The sequence below is a fragment of the Monodelphis domestica genome, chromosome 3, assembly GCF_027887165.1.
Source record: "Monodelphis domestica isolate mMonDom1 chromosome 3, mMonDom1.pri, whole genome shotgun sequence".
NCBI classification, from domain to species: domain Eukaryota; kingdom Metazoa; phylum Chordata; class Mammalia; order Didelphimorphia; family Didelphidae; genus Monodelphis; species Monodelphis domestica.
Window position 1 is genome coordinate 250253819 of NC_077229.1, and position 19915 is coordinate 250273733.

General features: G+C 33.3%; 1 protein-coding gene across 2 annotated transcripts in view; it reads right to left on the bottom strand.

Moving 5' to 3' along the window:
• Positions 1 to 19915, bottom strand: part of CDH7 (cadherin 7) — a 193368-nt gene that overhangs the window by 153835 nt on the left and 19618 nt on the right. The window contains exons 1-2 of one of the 2 annotated variants that reach the window (XM_016431702.2): positions 19023 to 19074; positions 17134 to 17538 (exon numbers count right to left, since the gene is read on the bottom strand). In XM_016431702.2, coding sequence (XP_016287188.1) covers positions 17134 to 17343 — 210 coding nt within the window. In that variant the 5' untranslated portion in view covers positions 17344 to 17538; positions 19023 to 19074. Of the gene's footprint in view, positions 1 to 17133; positions 17539 to 19022; positions 19075 to 19915 lie in introns of those variants that run through there. The other variant, XM_001365629.4, reaches the window with a different exon arrangement.

Genomic DNA, 19915 nt, shown 5'->3' on the forward strand with positions numbered 1-19915 from the left:
TACATAGTTGGTCAGGATCTAAGCTTATGTGGTTTTGGGAAAATAACTGGAGATTTGAAATATAATTATTTAATGCAATGATTCTTCAAATTGTACCTGAAAAGATCCACAACCCAACCATCTTGGAGGTCACCTACATATTACTCATGTAGACATAAGCATGGAACATATTCCATAAAGTAAGCAGATGCTTCCTCAGGCAAGTGCATGGCAGACATGCATTAGGGAACCATTTGGGCACCAATACAAGTACACCTACGCAAACCATCTGTTTGCTCTCTCTCTGGTGTGATGTGTGCCAAACAGGCAAGCAATACAGAGCATGTGTAACACTCTGGGGCCAAATACTTCCCTGTAAAATACTTGGATATACTTCCCTAACACTAAACACACACACACACACACACACACACACACACACACACACACACACACACTCACTCACTCACTCACTCACTCACACAGAGACAATGAGACAAATACATACAATGTCACAGGGCAAAAAATAACTGAGAAGCCCAGGTGATAATATCTTTTAGGCATCTTAGTAATCCATTTCCAAGCTTTATGAACAGTGTGTGGTGATCAGTATTCATTATAAATCCTGACAAAACAATTGTTCTTCCTCACCCAGAAATAAACAAAACTAGAATCCCACTTGATTGTTCTCATTTTACATGAATGGGAGATAATTTTACACAAATAGCAGATATTGTAATCTAAAATTTAAATTGAAAAGATTATCATTGACTTTTAAACATTTCTCATGATTCTATTAATATAAAGGTTACAAAATGTATTTAGAACCAAATACCACTACCATAAGAACAAATAACTGGAAAACAGAGTTCATAAACAAAATATCATAATCCATGGTGAAAGTCAACTTGTTTGTCTATGTAAATCAGACAAATTGATGTTCTTCCCTTTACTTCATACTCTGTATGTATATTAAGACTATATCCTTTGATAATTGTGTGCATTGCATACTTTCTAAGATGTCTTTGAACAGAAAATTACAGATATTAACTTGAATTAATCATAGGTTTCTATTCACTTTAGTGGTAAACTTTGACATGTACACTAAATACATTCCAGCGATACAGAATAAATATACTGAATTGACAGTTAACAAGCAGAAAAATGCTTTTAATGTTTTCTAGTTATATTGAAGTGATTTAAAGGCTAAAAATAATCCTAGAACAGTATATCTTAAGACCCAATTTTATTTCTTGTATTTCTCTGCATCCCATATAGCCAATCCAAGCCTAAATTCTTTTTGATCACAACAGAGATATAACATGTGCATTAACAATGGAAAAAGATACTAAGAAAAGGGTCTTCACCATTTAAGCTCAATCCTAAAGAAGTCATTAAAACGAGCTCCTTAAGCCCATCTAAACAAAATATAAAATCCTTGTATGCTCCTACAAGTTGAGTAAGTATAACAAGCACAGACATTTCAGAAGAACCTATATTCTTTTATAGTCAAATACTCAGTTTTAAGTACTTGGATTGTATTACTTTCTTGTGTGTATCTATGCATAGAACTGTGCAGTAAGGGATCTTATTTTCAAATCCAGCTTGTGATCACAACCTGCTATAAAGATGAAGATCTTTTCTGGAACAGTGAGCTTATCTTTAGATACCAGGAGATACAAAACCACTTGGTGAGAGAGATCACTGAAGTGTAATTAAGCACATCAGAAAATGCTCTGCTACACTCTCAGACAAGGTTTAAATTAAATCAAAGTCAGTTCCACTATGTATCTGTATGTATTTGATCACACAATACAAATTTTGTTCCTCAATCCCTTCTGAATGAGTAGGGGAAGAAAGGGAAGTAGCAGAAAGGTAGAGTGATGCTATAAGCTGGAAAAGGAGATTGTGGAAGAGGCACGGCACATATATTACAATGAAAGTAACGGGCTAGTGTACAGTAATCAGCCTGGCAGCACATTATTGTTATAAGAGATGAAAAACACTTAATACCTGGAACAAAGGCTCAGTGGTTTTGTAGACAAGCATTTCTATTGGATAGTTAGGGGTAATTAAGTGAGGAATGCTAAGGTGAGAAAACAGAGTGGTTTGAAAGATTAATGCCATGTCATTAAGAGACTTTATAAAAAAAGGTACTAGGCATGTGTCTCAAATAATCAGTGGAGCACAGGTGTGAAGTCATGGGTAGAAAAACCCTTTAGCTCCTCTCACCATCCAGGAGAGGCAGCTAGAACTTGCAGTCAAAAAAGGCAAAAAGGATGACAAAGAACTATGAACATAAGACAATTCAAAATACAGTTCCTTGCTGCTAAATAAATTGCATAAAGCCTTATTGTTGAAAATCCGTAGTTTTAACATAATCCATTCCTCAGTTTACGTGTAAGGGAAAAATATTAATAAATGTGTAATGCTAAAGGGAAATTCTGGGGAGCTTATTAAAAGAAGAAATCATCGATCACTGAATGTTGTCAAAGAGGAGAGAACTTTCAGATCATTTAACCCACATTCTATATATTCTATAGGTAAGAAATGAGACCCAGAGGACAAAAGTGACTTGTACATGTTAACACAAATAGTGTGAAAAAAGAATCTAGATTAATATCCTGGTCAAATCAATAAATAAGTATATTCTGGGTGAAATGAAAGAAGTTCAAAATTTAGATAAAATGAGATATTTGCCTTAACGAGGCTCAACATTATATTAGGAGGATATATCTATTAACCCAGACAGAGATAATATGAAGTAAATTAAAGAGTTAAAAAAGAAAGGAATAGGTAAATTCTGAAGGGCAAAAGGTCATCAATGTCACCCTGAAGGATCCAGGGAAGGATCTGGGATTTAAAATATATTTGGAACAGAGCAGGCATTCTTGACTTAAGAAGCAGCCGTCAGAGTGGCACACATACATAAAAGCAAAATACACGCTTAGGAAGTGACAAACTATATAGTTTAGCTAGAATGGAGAGTGTACAGAGTAGAGAAATATAAGATAAAATTGGAAAGAAAGATCAGTGCCTACTATCTGCTCCTACTCCCCAAAACAAAAAAGAGTTTGCACTTGACATGTAATGGGAGAAGCTGAAGACTTCTGAACAGTGTGAAATAATCAGATCTTGTCATTAAAAGATTAATTTTAAATTAGAGGACAAATAGAAAAGAACAAAGTAGAGATGGAAAAAAAGAAAATTGTGAAGAGGCTAATATGAATCTGAAACTGAGACATCTGAGCCAACCATAGGCACAATAAGCATGGTACAGTATTTTCTTCAACCCAGGAATGGAGCTAAGCTTCAGCCTATAGACAAAATACAAGAAGAAATAACCCCAAATTAGCACAAGACAGAGGAAAAAGCCCTATATTAGAAAATAATCTCAAGAAGAGAGCTGTCCAAAGTATAACATCAGATGAAAACATGTGAAACTTCAAAGGAAAATATGTGAAAAGATGTTAAGCTCAAAATGAACTCCTAGAAGAGCTCTAAAAAAAGAATAGAAATACAAATATGAGACTTAAGAAAAAATAGAAAATAAAATGAATAACCAAATCAACATCATAGATAAAAAACTTACTGAAGAAAAGTTTCCTAAAAATCAAATACAATACTTCAAATGGGATAATAACACCTTAAGAAAGAAAGTACAAAATCTCACAGAAGAAAATAGCTGCCAAAAATTAGAACTGGACAAATGGAAGTTAATACATGATAAGACAGCAGAGAAAAATGAAACAAATTTAAGAGAATGAAAAATTGGAAGAAATTCTGAAATCTTTCACTAGATCCAGAAGAGATCATCTAAGAATTACTGGAATTACTTAAAGCCATGATCCAAAAAAGAACACAGCCATCATATTGCAAGAAATTATCAGGGAACTCTTCCCTAATATTCTTGAACAAGAGAAGAAAATAGAAAGTTTTTAAAATTTACTGATTATCTCTTGAAACAAATTCAAAATTTAAAAATACCAGAACTATTATAATCAAATTCCAGAATTCCCAAGCCAAGGAGAAAATACTACAAGCAGCAAGAAAAATAAATTCAAATGCTATGGAACCACCATCAAGATTATACAGGTTCAAGAAGCTTCAACATTAAAGGATTAGAAACCATACAATATGATATTCTTCAAGGCAAAGGATCTATGCCTACAAATAAAAATCATCCAACCAGCAAAACTGAGCATAATGTTTCAGGGGGAGAAATGGACACTTAATGAGATAGAGGAGTGCAAGGCATTCTTGATAAAAGATCCATAACTAATATGAACATTTAATGATCACATTACACACTTGAGAAGAATAAAATGGTAAACAGAAAAAAAAAAACTGCAAGAGAATCAATGGAAGTATTTAAGTTACTTTAGATTACTTAAGAAGGATAGAAATCTCAGACAAAGCAAAAGTGAAGAATGATTTTAAAGTATTTTAATTAATTAAAATAAGTAATTAAATTGCATATTGATAAAAGGAAACATAGACAATAAAAATAATATCATTATTAAACATTATGCACCAAATGGTAAGCAGCTGTGAAAGGTTAAATTTTGGGGAAGGAGTTTGAACAAAAGTCAGGAGAGCAGTTTGGTAAAACAGTAAGTTTATTTTGATAAAAGTACAGTTAGGCAATAGAAAAGAGGAAAGTGAGAGAACTCTTATGCTTACACCTAACATCGCAATCCTAACTAAAAATTTCTTTAAAAAATCCATAAATCTATCTGCCTTTGAGGGCAGTGTCTTCTGCCAAGCCAAGCCTAGCCTATATACCTTCTCTATCTAATAATATCTACTATCTAACTATCTATCTAAATTAATCAATAAGCCTTAATCACCTTCCAACCCCTTAAATCTGTTTCTCTTTACCCACTGTCAATTATTTTTCCTACTGCCAGTTTGTCTCAGAGACACAGACAGACACCTCTACTCTCCAGGGAACCCAGAGACAAAAGCCCTTTTCCACTGCTTGCAACTCACCTACCAACTATCAGCCATACCCTCCTAACTGTCACCAACTGATAGCATGCACAGCAGTGGGGCTCTTACTCAGAAATCTTTTTTCTCCCTTGCCTCTTAAAGAGAAACAAAGGCAAAGATTAAGAAAACTCTTTTAACACATCCAAATTCCTAAAGGAGAAATGATAGGAGTTAAGAAAGAAAATGGACAATAAAACTATTTCAGTAAGTAACATTGACCTTCTCTTAAGGATTAGATAAGTAAAAGCAAAAAATTGTCAAGAAAGAAATTAAGGATTTGAATAGAAAAACTTTTAGAAAAGTTAAACTTCATAGATCTCTAGAGAAAACTGAAAGGGAATAGAATGTGATACACCTTTTTCTAAGCAGGACAGAGCACCTTCACAAACACTGATCATATTATAGGACATAAAAGTCTCACAACCAAATCCACAAATTCATTAAAAATGAAAAGGTTGCCTTAAAAACATTCTGGAATCATCACACAAAATTAACTTCAATTTAAAAAAATGATTCAAAGCATTGGACCATTACCCATGGTGAATATGCTGGGATCTAATAATGTACTGGCCCCCAAATAGATTACACTCTCAAATGAGAACTCTTAACTTTAACACTGCCCAGACCTTCCTCTTCAAACTAGCCACCAATCTAGGACCAAGTAGCCTCTAGAGTTCCAGAGTTCACAGGGAGAGATTATTTTACTCAGCCTTAGAATAAAGCTGCCCTGTATGATAATTACTATGCATGATCTATCCTCTATAGCTCTCCAAGCCTCAAGACTAAATTCGATTTAATCTCTTGATGCTTGCCATTTGGCCAATTAGAAACTATAGACTTTTCTTTCCAAACAAACATTCCTACTTCCCCTTCTTCAGGGAATAATAGTCTCATCTACAATATTATTTCTAATGGAAAGGTAATGAAAATCTAATGTTTTGTGGTTTCACTAAAAAGTTCTATGTGACTAAGCAGAAGTTCTTTCTCCACACCTCCTCAACAATCTCTACTTACCACTCTCTATCTTTCCTGTATCCTTATCTCATTCTTCTTTCTCCTTCAATTGTACCACATAGACATTTCATTCTACTATTAACAAACTTTTGCATATTAGAAGTCATTCCCTCAAAATCTTTCCATTCTCTAAAAACCATAGATGCCCAGTTCCCTCTGAAATATTGTAACCTTTGCTACCTTCTCCAGTGTTGGGTTTATGTTCACTCATATTCTGGTTCCCCAATACCTAGCTACAGCACATTGTGCCAAGAGAAGTAGGAAACATGTTTCTTGTTCCTTAACGGCACTTCCAGTCTTTTCAAACTATTACTTTCACTCAGTAACTTATCCTTTGAGGTTTACTTCATTCATATATATCATCTTATTCAGATTCTGGTTTTCTCTATTGTTGTCAAAGGCATTCTCTCTTCTTCAAGGGGTCCACTATTTGGCCAACAACATCTATTTCCTTCTCAGTCCTTATGTTTCTATTTAAGGACTCCCATTTATATGTGGATATACCCACAAAATCTCTTGCTTTCCTATTTATAAACTTCATTTCTGTTCTGTACTTTTATCTGGCCATACACAGGGATAGTCATTCCACTAATCTAAAGTTTTTCAATTCTGACATTCTGACATAATCTTCCATCATTCCATCTCTCTTTGGGCCTGATCTCTTTCATAAATAATTTCCTTTCTCCCTATGATCTCTTATTACTTCATCATCCCTTGTCTTCCTAAGAAATCACCCTAACTCTAGCCTCGTTTTACCCTCTTCAAAAGTTTTAATGTACAATTATCTAGTTCAACTTTTCAGTGTTTCCCACCCTTGAGTCCATTCCCTTATTGACATTTAACTTCATTTCTCTTCCAAGCTCCAACTCTGAATAATTCCAGTCATCCATCTTTTCACATCCTACCTAAGAGGTCCTGAATTTTATCACAAGAAGTGATGTAACATACATTATCCAGATTAGTCCCACTACAAATTTGTTACATAATTTTATGTAATCCCTTATGATAGTATGACAATCTTTTTTACTTTTTTTGATTAATTCTATCCCACTCTCCTCCAAATATATTCCAAATCTCCTCTTACTGTTTCAAAACATGGATATCAGCTCTTTATCTCTCCATCTAGGAAAAAAAAATCTCATCTTTTCTTCACTGAAAGAAATTGAGGCTATCCTTTGAGAACTCCCTCTCCTTTCAGATCTATATTTCAAATTGGAAGATTTAAATTAATATTTAATAGCTCCAAGTATTATAATTTATAAAGTTTATTAATAATCATTTGAAGTAGAACGAAAACAAACTAAAAGACATAGAAGTTCAAACCTAGTTATTTAACAAAAAGTAAACCCATGTGTGTAGATTCTCCTGGCTGACATAAAGCCCACTTTCCCAGCTGTGATCAGAGGAAAGGAGAGGGGCAGGGTCACACACAAACTTTATCTCAAAAACATAAAGACATAACATGAAAATAAAGTGGGATGATGAGATTTAGAGTTCTGGGGAGCAGATTCTAATTATAAAAAAGCAAGTCAACATTATCCCTATCCTATTTTTTGAATCATTCTTGAAAAAAGAGTTGGTACTTTCACTTGCCAACATCAGTCTCTCTACCAGGAAATTCCATCTTCTCCCTTTCCATTTAGATATTCACCCCTTCAATCATTTTCTCTCCCCTAATTATTAATTTCTCCATATACAATGGCTCATTATTTTTTAAATAGGCCATAACTCCATTTAACCTTAAAAGTCCTTCATTTTAAATTGAATTTTGCCATCCCTCTATATCTCTTCTCCATTTCATGACCAAATTCTTAGAAAAAAGCTATCTAAATGAGGAAAAACACTTGTACAAAAATATTTATAGCTGTGCTCTTTGTGGTGGCAAAAAATTAGAAAATGAGGGGGTGTCCATTGATTGGGAAATGGCTGAACAAATTGTGGTATCTGATGGTGATGGAATACTATTGTGTTGAAAGGAATGATGAACTAGAGTATTTCTATGTGACCTAGAAAGATCTCCAGGAATTGATGCAGAGCAAAAGGAGCAGAACTAGAACATTGTACAGAGAGACTGATACACTGTGGCACAATCAAATGTAACAGACTTTTCTACTAGCAGTAATGCAATGATCCAGGACAATGCAGAAGAAACTTATGAGAAAGAATGCTATCCACATCCAAAGAAAGAATTGTGGGAGTAGAAATGTAAAAAAAAAAACCATTATCAATCACATGATTCAGTGGGCATATGATTGGGGTTTAGGTGTTAAAAAATCACTCTAATGCAAATATGAATAATATGGAAATTTGACAGTAGAATTGCTTGTCAGTTCTGGGAAGGGGGATGGAAGAGGGTAAGGAAAGAACATGAATCATGTTATTCTGGAAAAATATTCTAAATAAATTAATTTTTTTAAAAAGAAAAAAGCTATCTATACTCCATTCTCCCGCTTTCTCCCAGCCCAGTCAGCCTCAACCACTTGCATTGTAATTTACTATTGTTCAGTTAATAGAAATTGTTCTCTCTGAGGCTAACAGTAGTCACTTTAGCATAAAATCCATTGTCCAGCTTTCCAACTTCATCATTTTTAACCTTAATGTAGCATTTGATTCTCTTAAGCATTCTCTCATTCTAGATATTCTTTATTCCTTAGGGTTTTGTTGCTCTCTCCTGATTTCCTTTCTATATCTTTGGCCATTCTTTAGCTTCTTTTTATGGGTTATCATCAGTATTCACATCTCCCAGAGCTATATCCTCAGCCATTGTCTCATTTATTTCTATACTCTCATTGACTTTATCAACACCCTTGGGTACCAATTCTCTATGCAAATTTCTCCAGGACCTGTATTTCCTGAATCTAAGCACTGTTTTACACCCCATATCACTACGGGCTTGGAGGATATTTAATAATTTCCCCATTTGTCAATTCCTTTACAGTCCCACAAAATATTTGTATATATTTTTCTTGTGCAGTACATTTAGATATTCCTTCAATAGAAGAAGTTAAGATCCTTGAGATAAGATAGCATTTCTTTTATATCCATAGCCAAAGCACCCGGAAGAATGTCTGGCACAAAGTGCAAGCTTAACAAATATTTATTGAATGGATGAGCAAGATCTTTTTGAAAGAAAAAGGTAAGCATCAGTGGAAAATTAATTATATAAAGTTATCATTTGAAAGAACTATTGGTTATTTGAAAAAATATATTTTTTGGCAAAGAATCATAACTTCAGAGTTGGGGAGGGACCCAGTGGCCATTTAGTAGCTTTCATAATTCTTTCTACCATAATTTTAAGAAGTGGCCATTCATTTCTTTTAAGACCTCCAATCTAACTCTAAAAGCAATGTGTTTCTCAGTAGGATAGAACTAATTGTTAGGAAGTCCTTTTAAATAATATGCCTAAATTTACCTCTTAAAAGCCCTACTTTTAGAAACATTTGTAGTAGCTCTAGAACTCAAAACTGAAGGGATATCCACTAATTGGAGAACAGCTGAATAAATTGTGGTAAATGATTACAATGGAATACTATTGTGCTATAAATAATAATAATCTAGATTATTATAAAAATAACCTGGTTAAAGATTTATATGAAGTGATGCAAAGTGAGGCGAGCAGAACCATAGTGTATGATGATCACCTGTGAATGACAACTATAATCAACAATGCAAGGATCTAGGTCAACTCCATGGTACTCATGATCAAAAAGGACCAGCACAGAAGGAACAGATGGAGTCTGAGTGAAGATTGAAGTATACCATTTTTCATTTCATTTCCTTCATCAATTTCTCTAGAGTAAGTAATATGTGTCTTCTTTCACAACATAATGAACATGGAAATATGTATTGGATGATAACACATTTACAGCCTTTATCATATTATTTGCCTTCTTGGGGAATAGGGACAGGTTGGGGGAGGGAGAAAACATAAATTACAAAATGTTAGAAAATTAGTATTAAAATTTATATTTGGAAAAATGAAAATAATGAATAAATTTGCCTTTTAGTAACTCTATCCAATGACTCTTGTTCTTTTCCTCTTCTCCCTGCTATTTTTTCATATACTTGAAGACAATTATTATATTTACCACCCCTCACCCCCACCTTCACCCCCAAGCAAAATTCTCCTATAAACTATATATTCCCTGTTCCTTCAGTCATCTTCTTTTGGCAAGAGGGATGGTCCTTTCACCATCCTATCTGCTTTCTTTTGGTTACTCTCCACTATATATACTGAAATATGTTTCCTAGAACTGAACACAGTATTTAAAATTTTACAGATGAGGAAACTGAAACAAACAAGGTTAAGTGACTTACTCAGCATCACAGAGATAGTGTCTGAGGCTGAATTTGAACTCAGGTCTTCCCGATTCCAGATCCAGTACTCTATCTATTGTGCCACATAGCTACCCTTACTGTAAGCTATGGATTAATTAATAATGCCTTTGTTTTAGCCATCTTGGCAACCATATCATATTGCATCCTCATATAAAGCTTGCAGTCCAATAAAACCCTCAGCTCTTTTTTTAATTTGTTTTGTTTTTTAGAAAAAAAACCCTTTCTATACAGCCATACTACTTACATTTATTTTTTTCATTAATGGTAATACTTCATATTCATCTACTTTTAATTTCAACATATTATATCAGACCTGAAATTCTATTCTACTGAATCCAGTGTGTTATTCTCCCTCCTAATTTTGTCATCTGAACAGATGACAAGCATATTATATATTCCTTTTATTCAGATCACTGATTTAAAAAAACATATCATAGAGCCAAGTATAGTTTTCTGGGAAATTTCACTCACTGGGCATTTCTTCTAAGATGACATCAAATCATTAATTACTATACTTTAGGTCTGCCATTCAGCCAATTGAAGATCTATTTAATTATTTTATCATCAAGCCAATGTCACTCCATCTTTTTCCACATAAGCATGACAGCTGGCATCCTATTGTTTGATAAATTCTAGGCAAAATTTTGGTTATTCCACTTCCCTAATCTAGTAATTTAGTAACTTTTTTTTTTGGCATTGAAATAATGAGAACATGTTTATTTTGTCATCCACTTATTTTAAGCCAGAATGGATTGTCTTTGAGATTACCTAAACCAACCCCCTTATTTTTTCCAATTTAAACATTATTTTATTTGGTTATTTTCAAACAATATTCCTTGGAAACAAAGATCCTTTTCTTATCCTCCCCCGCCCCACTTCCTCTCCCCTAGTCAATGCACGATTCCACTGGGTATCACATGTGCCCTTGCTTCAAACCCATTTCCATGTTGTTGGTATTTGTATTAGGGTATTCATTTCGAGTCTCTCCAATTCAGTAACTCTTAAGAAAGGAAATAGTAAAAGTCTGACATTGTTGATGCAGTCATACCATAAAACTCTGATCAATGCTTCCTTTTTTAGGAGTTCATCTACTATCTTTTTTATTATATATTTTAATATTTTTCAAAGAATGAAAGTCAACATCATTAATCTATCTATAATCTAGTCCCTTATCTTTCTGAGATTAATTCATTTGCCCTTCTTTAATCCTGAGGTGCCTTGTCCATTTTCTATGAGCTTTTAAGGTTACTACTACCTCATCCATCACATCACAGTAAAAAATTACTTTGCCAAATGAAAATTTGAGGCTCATCCAACTTAAAGTGAACCTGTAAAAATTGAGATGTTTAAAATGAGAAGTTGTGTTTATAATCTCTAAGGAAGCTTACACATATTATTCACTCTCACTTATCCTTTCCTCTCACCTCTTACTTTTTAGGACAACCCTTCACTCAATTGCAAAGTTTGGAAACTCTACTATTCCTTAGGCTTCACCGTTCCAACTACTCCTCCTATCTACCTTTCTACTTCCTAACAGGGAATTCCATAGAAATACTCAACAGCCATGGAACAGTAATCCATAGTCTTCCATCTACAAGTAGAAAGCAAACCTTAGCTTTGAGGTAGGAAACAAAGTAACAACTGTTTGGGAAATAATTTATTCCTATGCCTACTTACTGACATTCTCTGTAGCCTTAGAAGATATGGGGAAAGGAGGAAAGTTTACAGACTTTACAGCTGAGAGACTTTGACAGGGTTGCAGATAGCCACTTAGAGCATGCAACTGGAAAGTTTGGGGCTTCTCTTACAACATTAAGTACCACCACTTTGTTCCTGAAAAGACCAAAAAGGCTCAAGTTTTATCTCTGATACTAATGATATTATGTGCCATGCTTCATTTTTAAATATGCCATTTTTTTTGTGCTGGAGGAAGAGCACCTTGCATTTGGCCCAATAAAAGGGTCATTTCTTCTGTCTTAATGACAAAAGAGAATTAGCCTTGTAGAGACCTGAATCAATGGCTGGCTTCAGCCATTATTTCCACATTAACTGGGAAAAAAAAGCTGATTCATTCTTCTTTAAGAGAAACTTGTTAATAATTTCAAATTATCCTCTGTAAGGGTTAATTTCCGTAGCCAAATGGCTATATCTATGCCCTAGAGCCTCTTTACATGAATCTGACTCTATAATTGTGTAGGTAAAGTCATTGCTTAATAAAACATTATTTAATACAAGTTATAAATTAAGGGAAAGTCAACACATACTACAAAATGTAAGAAAAAACAATTCAAACACTTAGGAGCTAGAAGATTTAAAATCAGTGTACCATTGACATTTAAAAGCTACTATTTATATCACTATTCTCAATAACAGTATGATATATATGTATGTGTATCTATCTATCTATTATATATATTACATATACATACGTACATACGTATACACACATGTACACAGACATCTTTTTGAGAAACATTATTTCAAAACTTATCCCTAGATTCTCAGTGAGGGCATTTTTTTCATAGACAAGTGATAATATAATGTAAAGTCCTACTTCTGTGTTTGTCAAAAATGCATACATAAATAAATAATGTATATGAAGAAAATTCCATGAAGTAAATAATTAGTAATAATATCTGAGATACGAAAGGCTACATTGTACTAGTTAATATAAAGAATTATTTTTTAATTTTTAATCAAATGCCCAAACTCAATCATGCTATCTAAATGTTCCGTTATATTTACAACAGTCAAGGAAGCACTAAGATATTTCGAGTGAAGGCACTTTTTGCCATTTTTATGAAATATTTCCCTAAGATAAATATTTTTAAAGTAAATTGAATACACAACACTTTGGGGCTTGTAACAACTTGACAGAATCCATAAATGGTGGTACAGGGGTGTCAAAAGATATGAACTAATCTTTATATAAAGGAGAGGTATCATGGAATTTTCACAGCAAATAGTGGAAATTAAGTATTTTCATACTAAAATTGTTAGGAATAGGATTTTTAATGCATGCATAGTTTCACATTTAATATTTCAAGTGAGGAAATATCACCAGATTAATTGTTGAGGCAACATCTATTCACGTAGCAAAGAACACCAGAGGTCCACAAAACACTATTAGATAAATAGTAAGTTACATAATTTTGAATCTGATTATTTAGCTTTTCATCTTTTATGCAATCAAACTTACCTATGAATGCATTTATTATATTATCATTTTCACATTCTCAATCACCAAAATAGCTTTTCATTAGTTAGCAAGACCCAAGGGATCATACTATCTTAAATTAGTTGAAATACATTTCTCAGATCACAGTGTGGATTCTCCTTTTTCTCCTATAAATAATTTGCCTTTGGATCCTAAAATATTTTTGGTCACAATTATCCCCTAACATAACTAGTGAAAATAAACATTTCTTTTATCTATTCCATCTCTTTATAAACATTCATCATATTTCTTAATTTTCAAAAGAAAAATATTCAGATTTAGCAAAGACTTCAAAATACTATCTAGTCCGGTCTTTCATTTGTAACTCTGAACTTAGGAATAGTTTACCTGATTAAAATCCAAGTCATCCTCTCTCCAACTTCTACCCATTGCTCCTAGCTCAGCCTTCCAGAACCAAGCAGAGCAAAACAAATGCTTCTTCCACATAATTGCCTTTCAAATACTTGAGGACAACTATTATTCTCTGCCTCCTCCAGTCTTCTTTCCTTTTCTGTATGATAAGCATGCACAATTCCTTTATCTTCTCTTTTAGGGGCATGGTCTTGTATTTCCTCATTATCCTACTAAGTTTCACTGGATGTATTAAGACTTTTCCCATATCCTTTCTAAAATATGATGCACAAAATGGAACATAATCCTCTAATATTACTCTCCTCTTTGTGGAATGACAAGGAGGCAGTATAGTAAAGTTGGTCAATAACCTCTAAAATTTGGGGCATTGAAGCCTAAGATTAAAATAGCTTCTTAGGTTGGCATGGCACTCATATTGAGCTTGTAATACCCTAAAGCAACAGCTATTTTTCACACAAATTATTACATGCTGTATTAGTCCATCTTACACTACTAGAGTTTTCGAACCTTATTAAAGTGCTAAAATTTACCTAGATTAAATACTATCTTATTAGATTAAGCTCAGTGTTCTAATATTTCTTTTTGGATATTGATTCTATCATCAAGCATGAATAACCAATATGATTCTGATTGCTTCGGTATTTAAAAGGGAAGTATGATTATATTAGCATTATACAGACCAATCAATTTATATACTTATAAGGATGCTTAAGTAATATAGTATGTATACATTATATTATTTAAAACAAGGCTTTTAAAACCATGATTTATGAGATTTTTTAAAATTATGACATTACATAGCTCCATTTAAGACTCAAGTCAGATCAATAAAATTTTTCTGTTTTCTTTAAACAGTTATATTTTTGCAATTATAATTTAATTCAATATATATTGATATTTTATTGAAATAGTTGAACTTTTAGCCTTTTCGATGAAGAAATCACAAAATTGCTGTATGTGCATTACAAATGATGAGATTCTACAATTGAACCAATTATCAAAACCTTTTTAATGGTTTCATGGCTCTCACTGTCTTTTCTTAAAGCAAATTTTAAAAAAAGAAAAGAAAAAATACTGCAGTATGGTTAAAGAAGGAAATATATCATTGCTCTTGTCTGGGAATGCTGATAATAATACAAAACTGGAGTGTTTAATACATGAAAGATAATTAAAAGTATGTCATATCCCCTTTAATGTGTGTGTTTTAATGACTAGAAAATTCCATAACTGTCTTGAACAGTACCTGGTATATATCTTTTAAAGGGTACATTATGGCTGGATCATTTTGCTTAACAGGCAGCATAAAAATTCAGTTTTGAAAAAGCAATACTTATTAGGAAGAACAAATACTGATAAGTATCATTACGATAATTAAATTCAGCCAACATTTTTTAAATGCCTATTATGAGCAAGGCAAGAGACAGAATGGCTAAAGGATATAACAGTGTCAGAAAAGAATTATTTCAAGTCAGGCCTCTTAGACATTCTAGCTGTGCTACTCTGAACATGTCACTTAACCTCTCAGAATCCCAAGGCAATACTCTAAGGCTATACATTATAAGAAGCAAACATCCCTAGATGGAAAGAGTTTCTACTGTAATAGGTACAGTTCTAGAAAGTACCACAACCTACACTCCAGAAATGTTTAAGATATTCTAGTAAGCCCCGGGGGCACAAAGAAAATAATAAAATAAACTCTGCCACCTTAATTTAAATGGAAATCCTAAACATTCGTCCCCAAATGAGAAGCACTTTATGAATATAGTAGATCAAACCAAAACACTTCCATATATGTCACTTGAAATGAAATTAGTTTATCACAATGATCCTGATATTGTCTAATGGGGGCTACTTCAAACAATAGACAAAGCATAAGACTTGGATATATTGGGAGTGGGAGAATAGTTTGGGGGACTCATACAAATTAAGGTGTTCAAATGAAAATTCAATCCTAGAAATCAATACTAAAAGTTCCTCCTAGATCTTCAAAGCTGAAAAATCAATACATAGATAAGTTTATCAGGTTGTTGGGCCTCAGCTTATCAGGAACAACAACATAAAAGTGACAAAGTAACCAGAAAAAATGCAGAGTTAGTAGTTCCTACCAAGGCACTCTATTTGTAAAGCCTTTAGCTGTGCTCAGCACAGATATTCCTTAAAAACACACTATTGGGTGAGTGGAAAATTCAACATAAGTCTAAAGATCTGGCCTTTTATTTAAGTAACATAAGGAAGACCTTAATCTGTTGCCATACCATTATAGCAATAATACACTCTAGGCTGAATGCTTTTACCCAAATTCTCAGTACTAAAGACAGAGCCAAAAAGCCTCAAGTTGTATCCTATGAACTGACATTCTAGCATGCAAACATCATTACAAAAAATACTCTGGCATATCATCAGCTCTTATTCATTTATGTGGCAACACAAAGCATGTGGACAAAGCAAAAGGAAACAGAGAGATGAAATGAGGAAAATCAGCAACGTGATGATTCAGTCAAGTAGCTCTAAATCTCATCTGGTGGCTTTGAAAGTTATTAAGCATCTATGCTAATGAAGGAAATCTATCCCTTTTCCCCCATGGAAAGTAACTAAAGAAAATCCTTTAAACTGTATTTCAAGGAGTACATTTTAAATATCATTCCAAATCCCATTAATCCTCAATGATCTGGGGGCATTATAGTAACTTTTAAGATAACAAACTACTTTTTCCCAGATCACTCAAGTTAAAACTATATTGTGTATTCGGTATTTTGTATAAACTTCATTTAATGTTTCAGGCAACTAAGGTAGGATTCATTAAGCTTATACTTCAATAACACATTGGAGATTAAAAAATATCTTAGAGATAACCTGCCAACTTCCTTTTTTTAAGTTGAAGGAAGTAAGATACTTGTGTCTTTAAGTCATATGTCCAAGGTAGCATCCCTAGTTAGTGACAGAAACAGGATTAGAAGGAAACAAGGCTGTAAAAGTTAGTAAACTATCTTCTAAATGACTTTGGTTCCCATAAGGAGTTTAACTATAGCGGAAAGTAGTTTTTATACAAAAAGAATCTAGTTTGAAAAATGCAACAGAAATAGAGACAAGCTACTCAGAAATGCATTCAGGACAAATACCTCTGGATTTTGTTTTGATTTAAATTTATTCTACCCACAAATACAAGTCATAAATATTGACAAAAAAAACATATGCCCCATTTAAAGGGATGAATGCCCTACCTTTCCTACATAAAGAGGATCTGAACCCATATATTCTTCCAGCACAAAGAACTGATTCCACACCCAGCTGCGCTTGGTCCGTGGCCTCCCTGCCTGGAAATAAGGCTTTGATCTGGACCTTGAGAGTTCTGCTTGACTCATTCCAGAAAGACACAGGAAAAGGGCTATTATCTGCAAAAAATGGCAGAACTCCACTTTGCCCAACTTCATCTTTTTTTTTTTCCTTTTTCCTCTGTAAGAAAAAAACCTTGACAGGAGAACGGGCACAGTTCCAGTTGGCTTAGTAGCTCTAGCCTCCGGCAGGGTGTCAGCTGGGAGTCCAGAGATAATAATTTGTGGAGTGTTCGATTGGAAGAGGTCACCACTGCTGAATAGCCTTCACCAGAGAAATGGTGTAATAGGTACCTATCAGAACAAAAGCGAAAAAGTGATGTCAGGATATAAAACAAATAATGTCTTTCATATTTTACTTAGCACCATCATATTATATTTCTTTGAAGTGTCATTATTACCTTAAGCAATAAGAATATTTTATTATCTCAGATGCTGGATTATAATAATTTTGCCAGTTGTTTTTTTCTATCATATAAAAAATGATGAGGTAGCATCATCCACATTCCAAAACACAACCTATCAAATCATGTTCTCTCCTAGGGCACATCATCTAAGCACATGATTTATATAACACGAACATAGGAACATTTTTTTTCCCTAAAGAAATTATTTTAAATGCCAGTCTTTATTTTTTTTTTCTTCCATGTTGCAGCCAATTTTACTCATCTTAGAATGAGAAAGCAAAGCAGCTAAAAGTAGAGGTTTATCCAAATGGAAAGGACATATGTTAGTTTAAATCTTTTCTATGAAACTGTAAAGAGAAATAAAGTAGTATGAGGTGACTCAAAATGGGTTGATTTATTCTGAGTCACAGAACACCAGCTGTTTTGATGTGTTCTGATTTGATTGTGCTGTTAAAAAGCTCAGAAGTTTCCTACGTTTCACACTTCAAAAATTGTTATGTATGTCATGTAAAATGTTTGTTTCTATGCATCTTTAGTGGGGTCAGAAAATAAGACTATATTCTGAGTTCAATTCTATGATGGCATGAGCCCAGGAAGTCCTTCAGTAATAGTATGGGGGAAAATACCTTTTATTCTAATTTTTATTTACTTCAGTTACAGAATTCTGATTATGCAAGAGATATATAAAATCAGCCGCCAACCAGACTTTGTAAGTATGCCCAAAACACAGAGGACTGAGAATTTATGAGCAAGTTCATTTCAATCAATATTCTATATCTTTGTTCCTCCTGAATTCATTTTACTGCCTATAAATAAATCAGCAATGTCATAATTAAGGAGGAATGGCTTAGTATTCCTATAGTCTCCCACATGCCCCCTTCCCCAAAAAGTCAAAATTGTTTTATGAAGATTGAACTACAAGAAACCTGCCTATAATTGTGAAACTTCATCTATAGACTTGTTGGAAATTATTCTTTTCCTCATTTCTTTAAGTACTTGTACTCCAGAGAAAATAATTTCATGTTAACTCATCAAAGCTAAGTATCACAAACTCAAGATGCATTAGAGACCAACAAATGTGTATGATAGAATCAGAGGAAAAAATAAAATAAATACAAAATGAATTCAAATGTAGTAAATACAGTTCTGAAACTGGATGAAATTAGATATGATTTGGGACTGTGTTTTCTTGTACTATATAAGTTAGAAATAGAGATGATTTTATACAATTTTTAAATTTATTTGGATAGTCTAAAATGTCTCAGCTTTTACCTCAGTACTACATTCAATTCAAAACAATGAAACAAATTATTTGATACAGTAGAAAACATAATGGATTTAGATTTAGCATATCCTAGCTCTGACACTTACTGTGTTGACCTTAATCAAGAAACATAAATTCTCTAGACCACAGCTTCCTTATCTATAAAATGAAAGAAATGGGATTAATTAGAATCATAATGCTGGAAAGTAAGGATGAGTACAATTCCCTCAGTTTACATATGGGAAATCTGAGGCAAACATGTTATGTAATATGTTTACCTAGTGATAATCTAAGGCACAGAGATATTAAGTGACTTGCCCAGAAATTACCTTTAACATCTCTTCTAGCTCTAAACCTTTGTTTATGATTATCTAATGACTATTTGATATAGAATATTTCTCCTCTCAGATTCCAAACCCTTAATATTAAGGGTATAAAAGTTTAAACAATGAATCTAAAGAAACTCTAATACTCAGAAATCTCCCCTGAGGGTATTGCTTAACAGAGTACTGAGAGTTTTCACAAGTAGATTGGGGCAATCAAATCTTTAATCAAATTGGGAATTAATCCTAATTTATACAGGCTCATGACTTGTGTAAGACATAGAGGATATTCCTAAAAGGTGATTTATAATTCTGATTGATAACACAATAATAACAAATAAGCAGCCCAAATAAAATAGAATATTCAGAACCACATAATTTAATAAAAGCTTGTTCTCATGTGGATTTAGTCAAATTATGTTGCCTGAATATACATATAGTCACTCATTAAAGACATATCTAGCTGAGGCCTTGTATGAGACCAACATTCTTTTTCTCACTGGTGACCATTCTCACTGCAAAAGAAAGGGGGAGGTATGGGAATGGGAAGAAGAGTTTGTGGCATACTACCTTTTACTTCATTGATTGGGGCAGTTGACTTCATGACTATTACAGAGGTACAATATGGTACAAGGAAAATTGTTGTTATATTCCTTATTGGGCAATATATCACAATC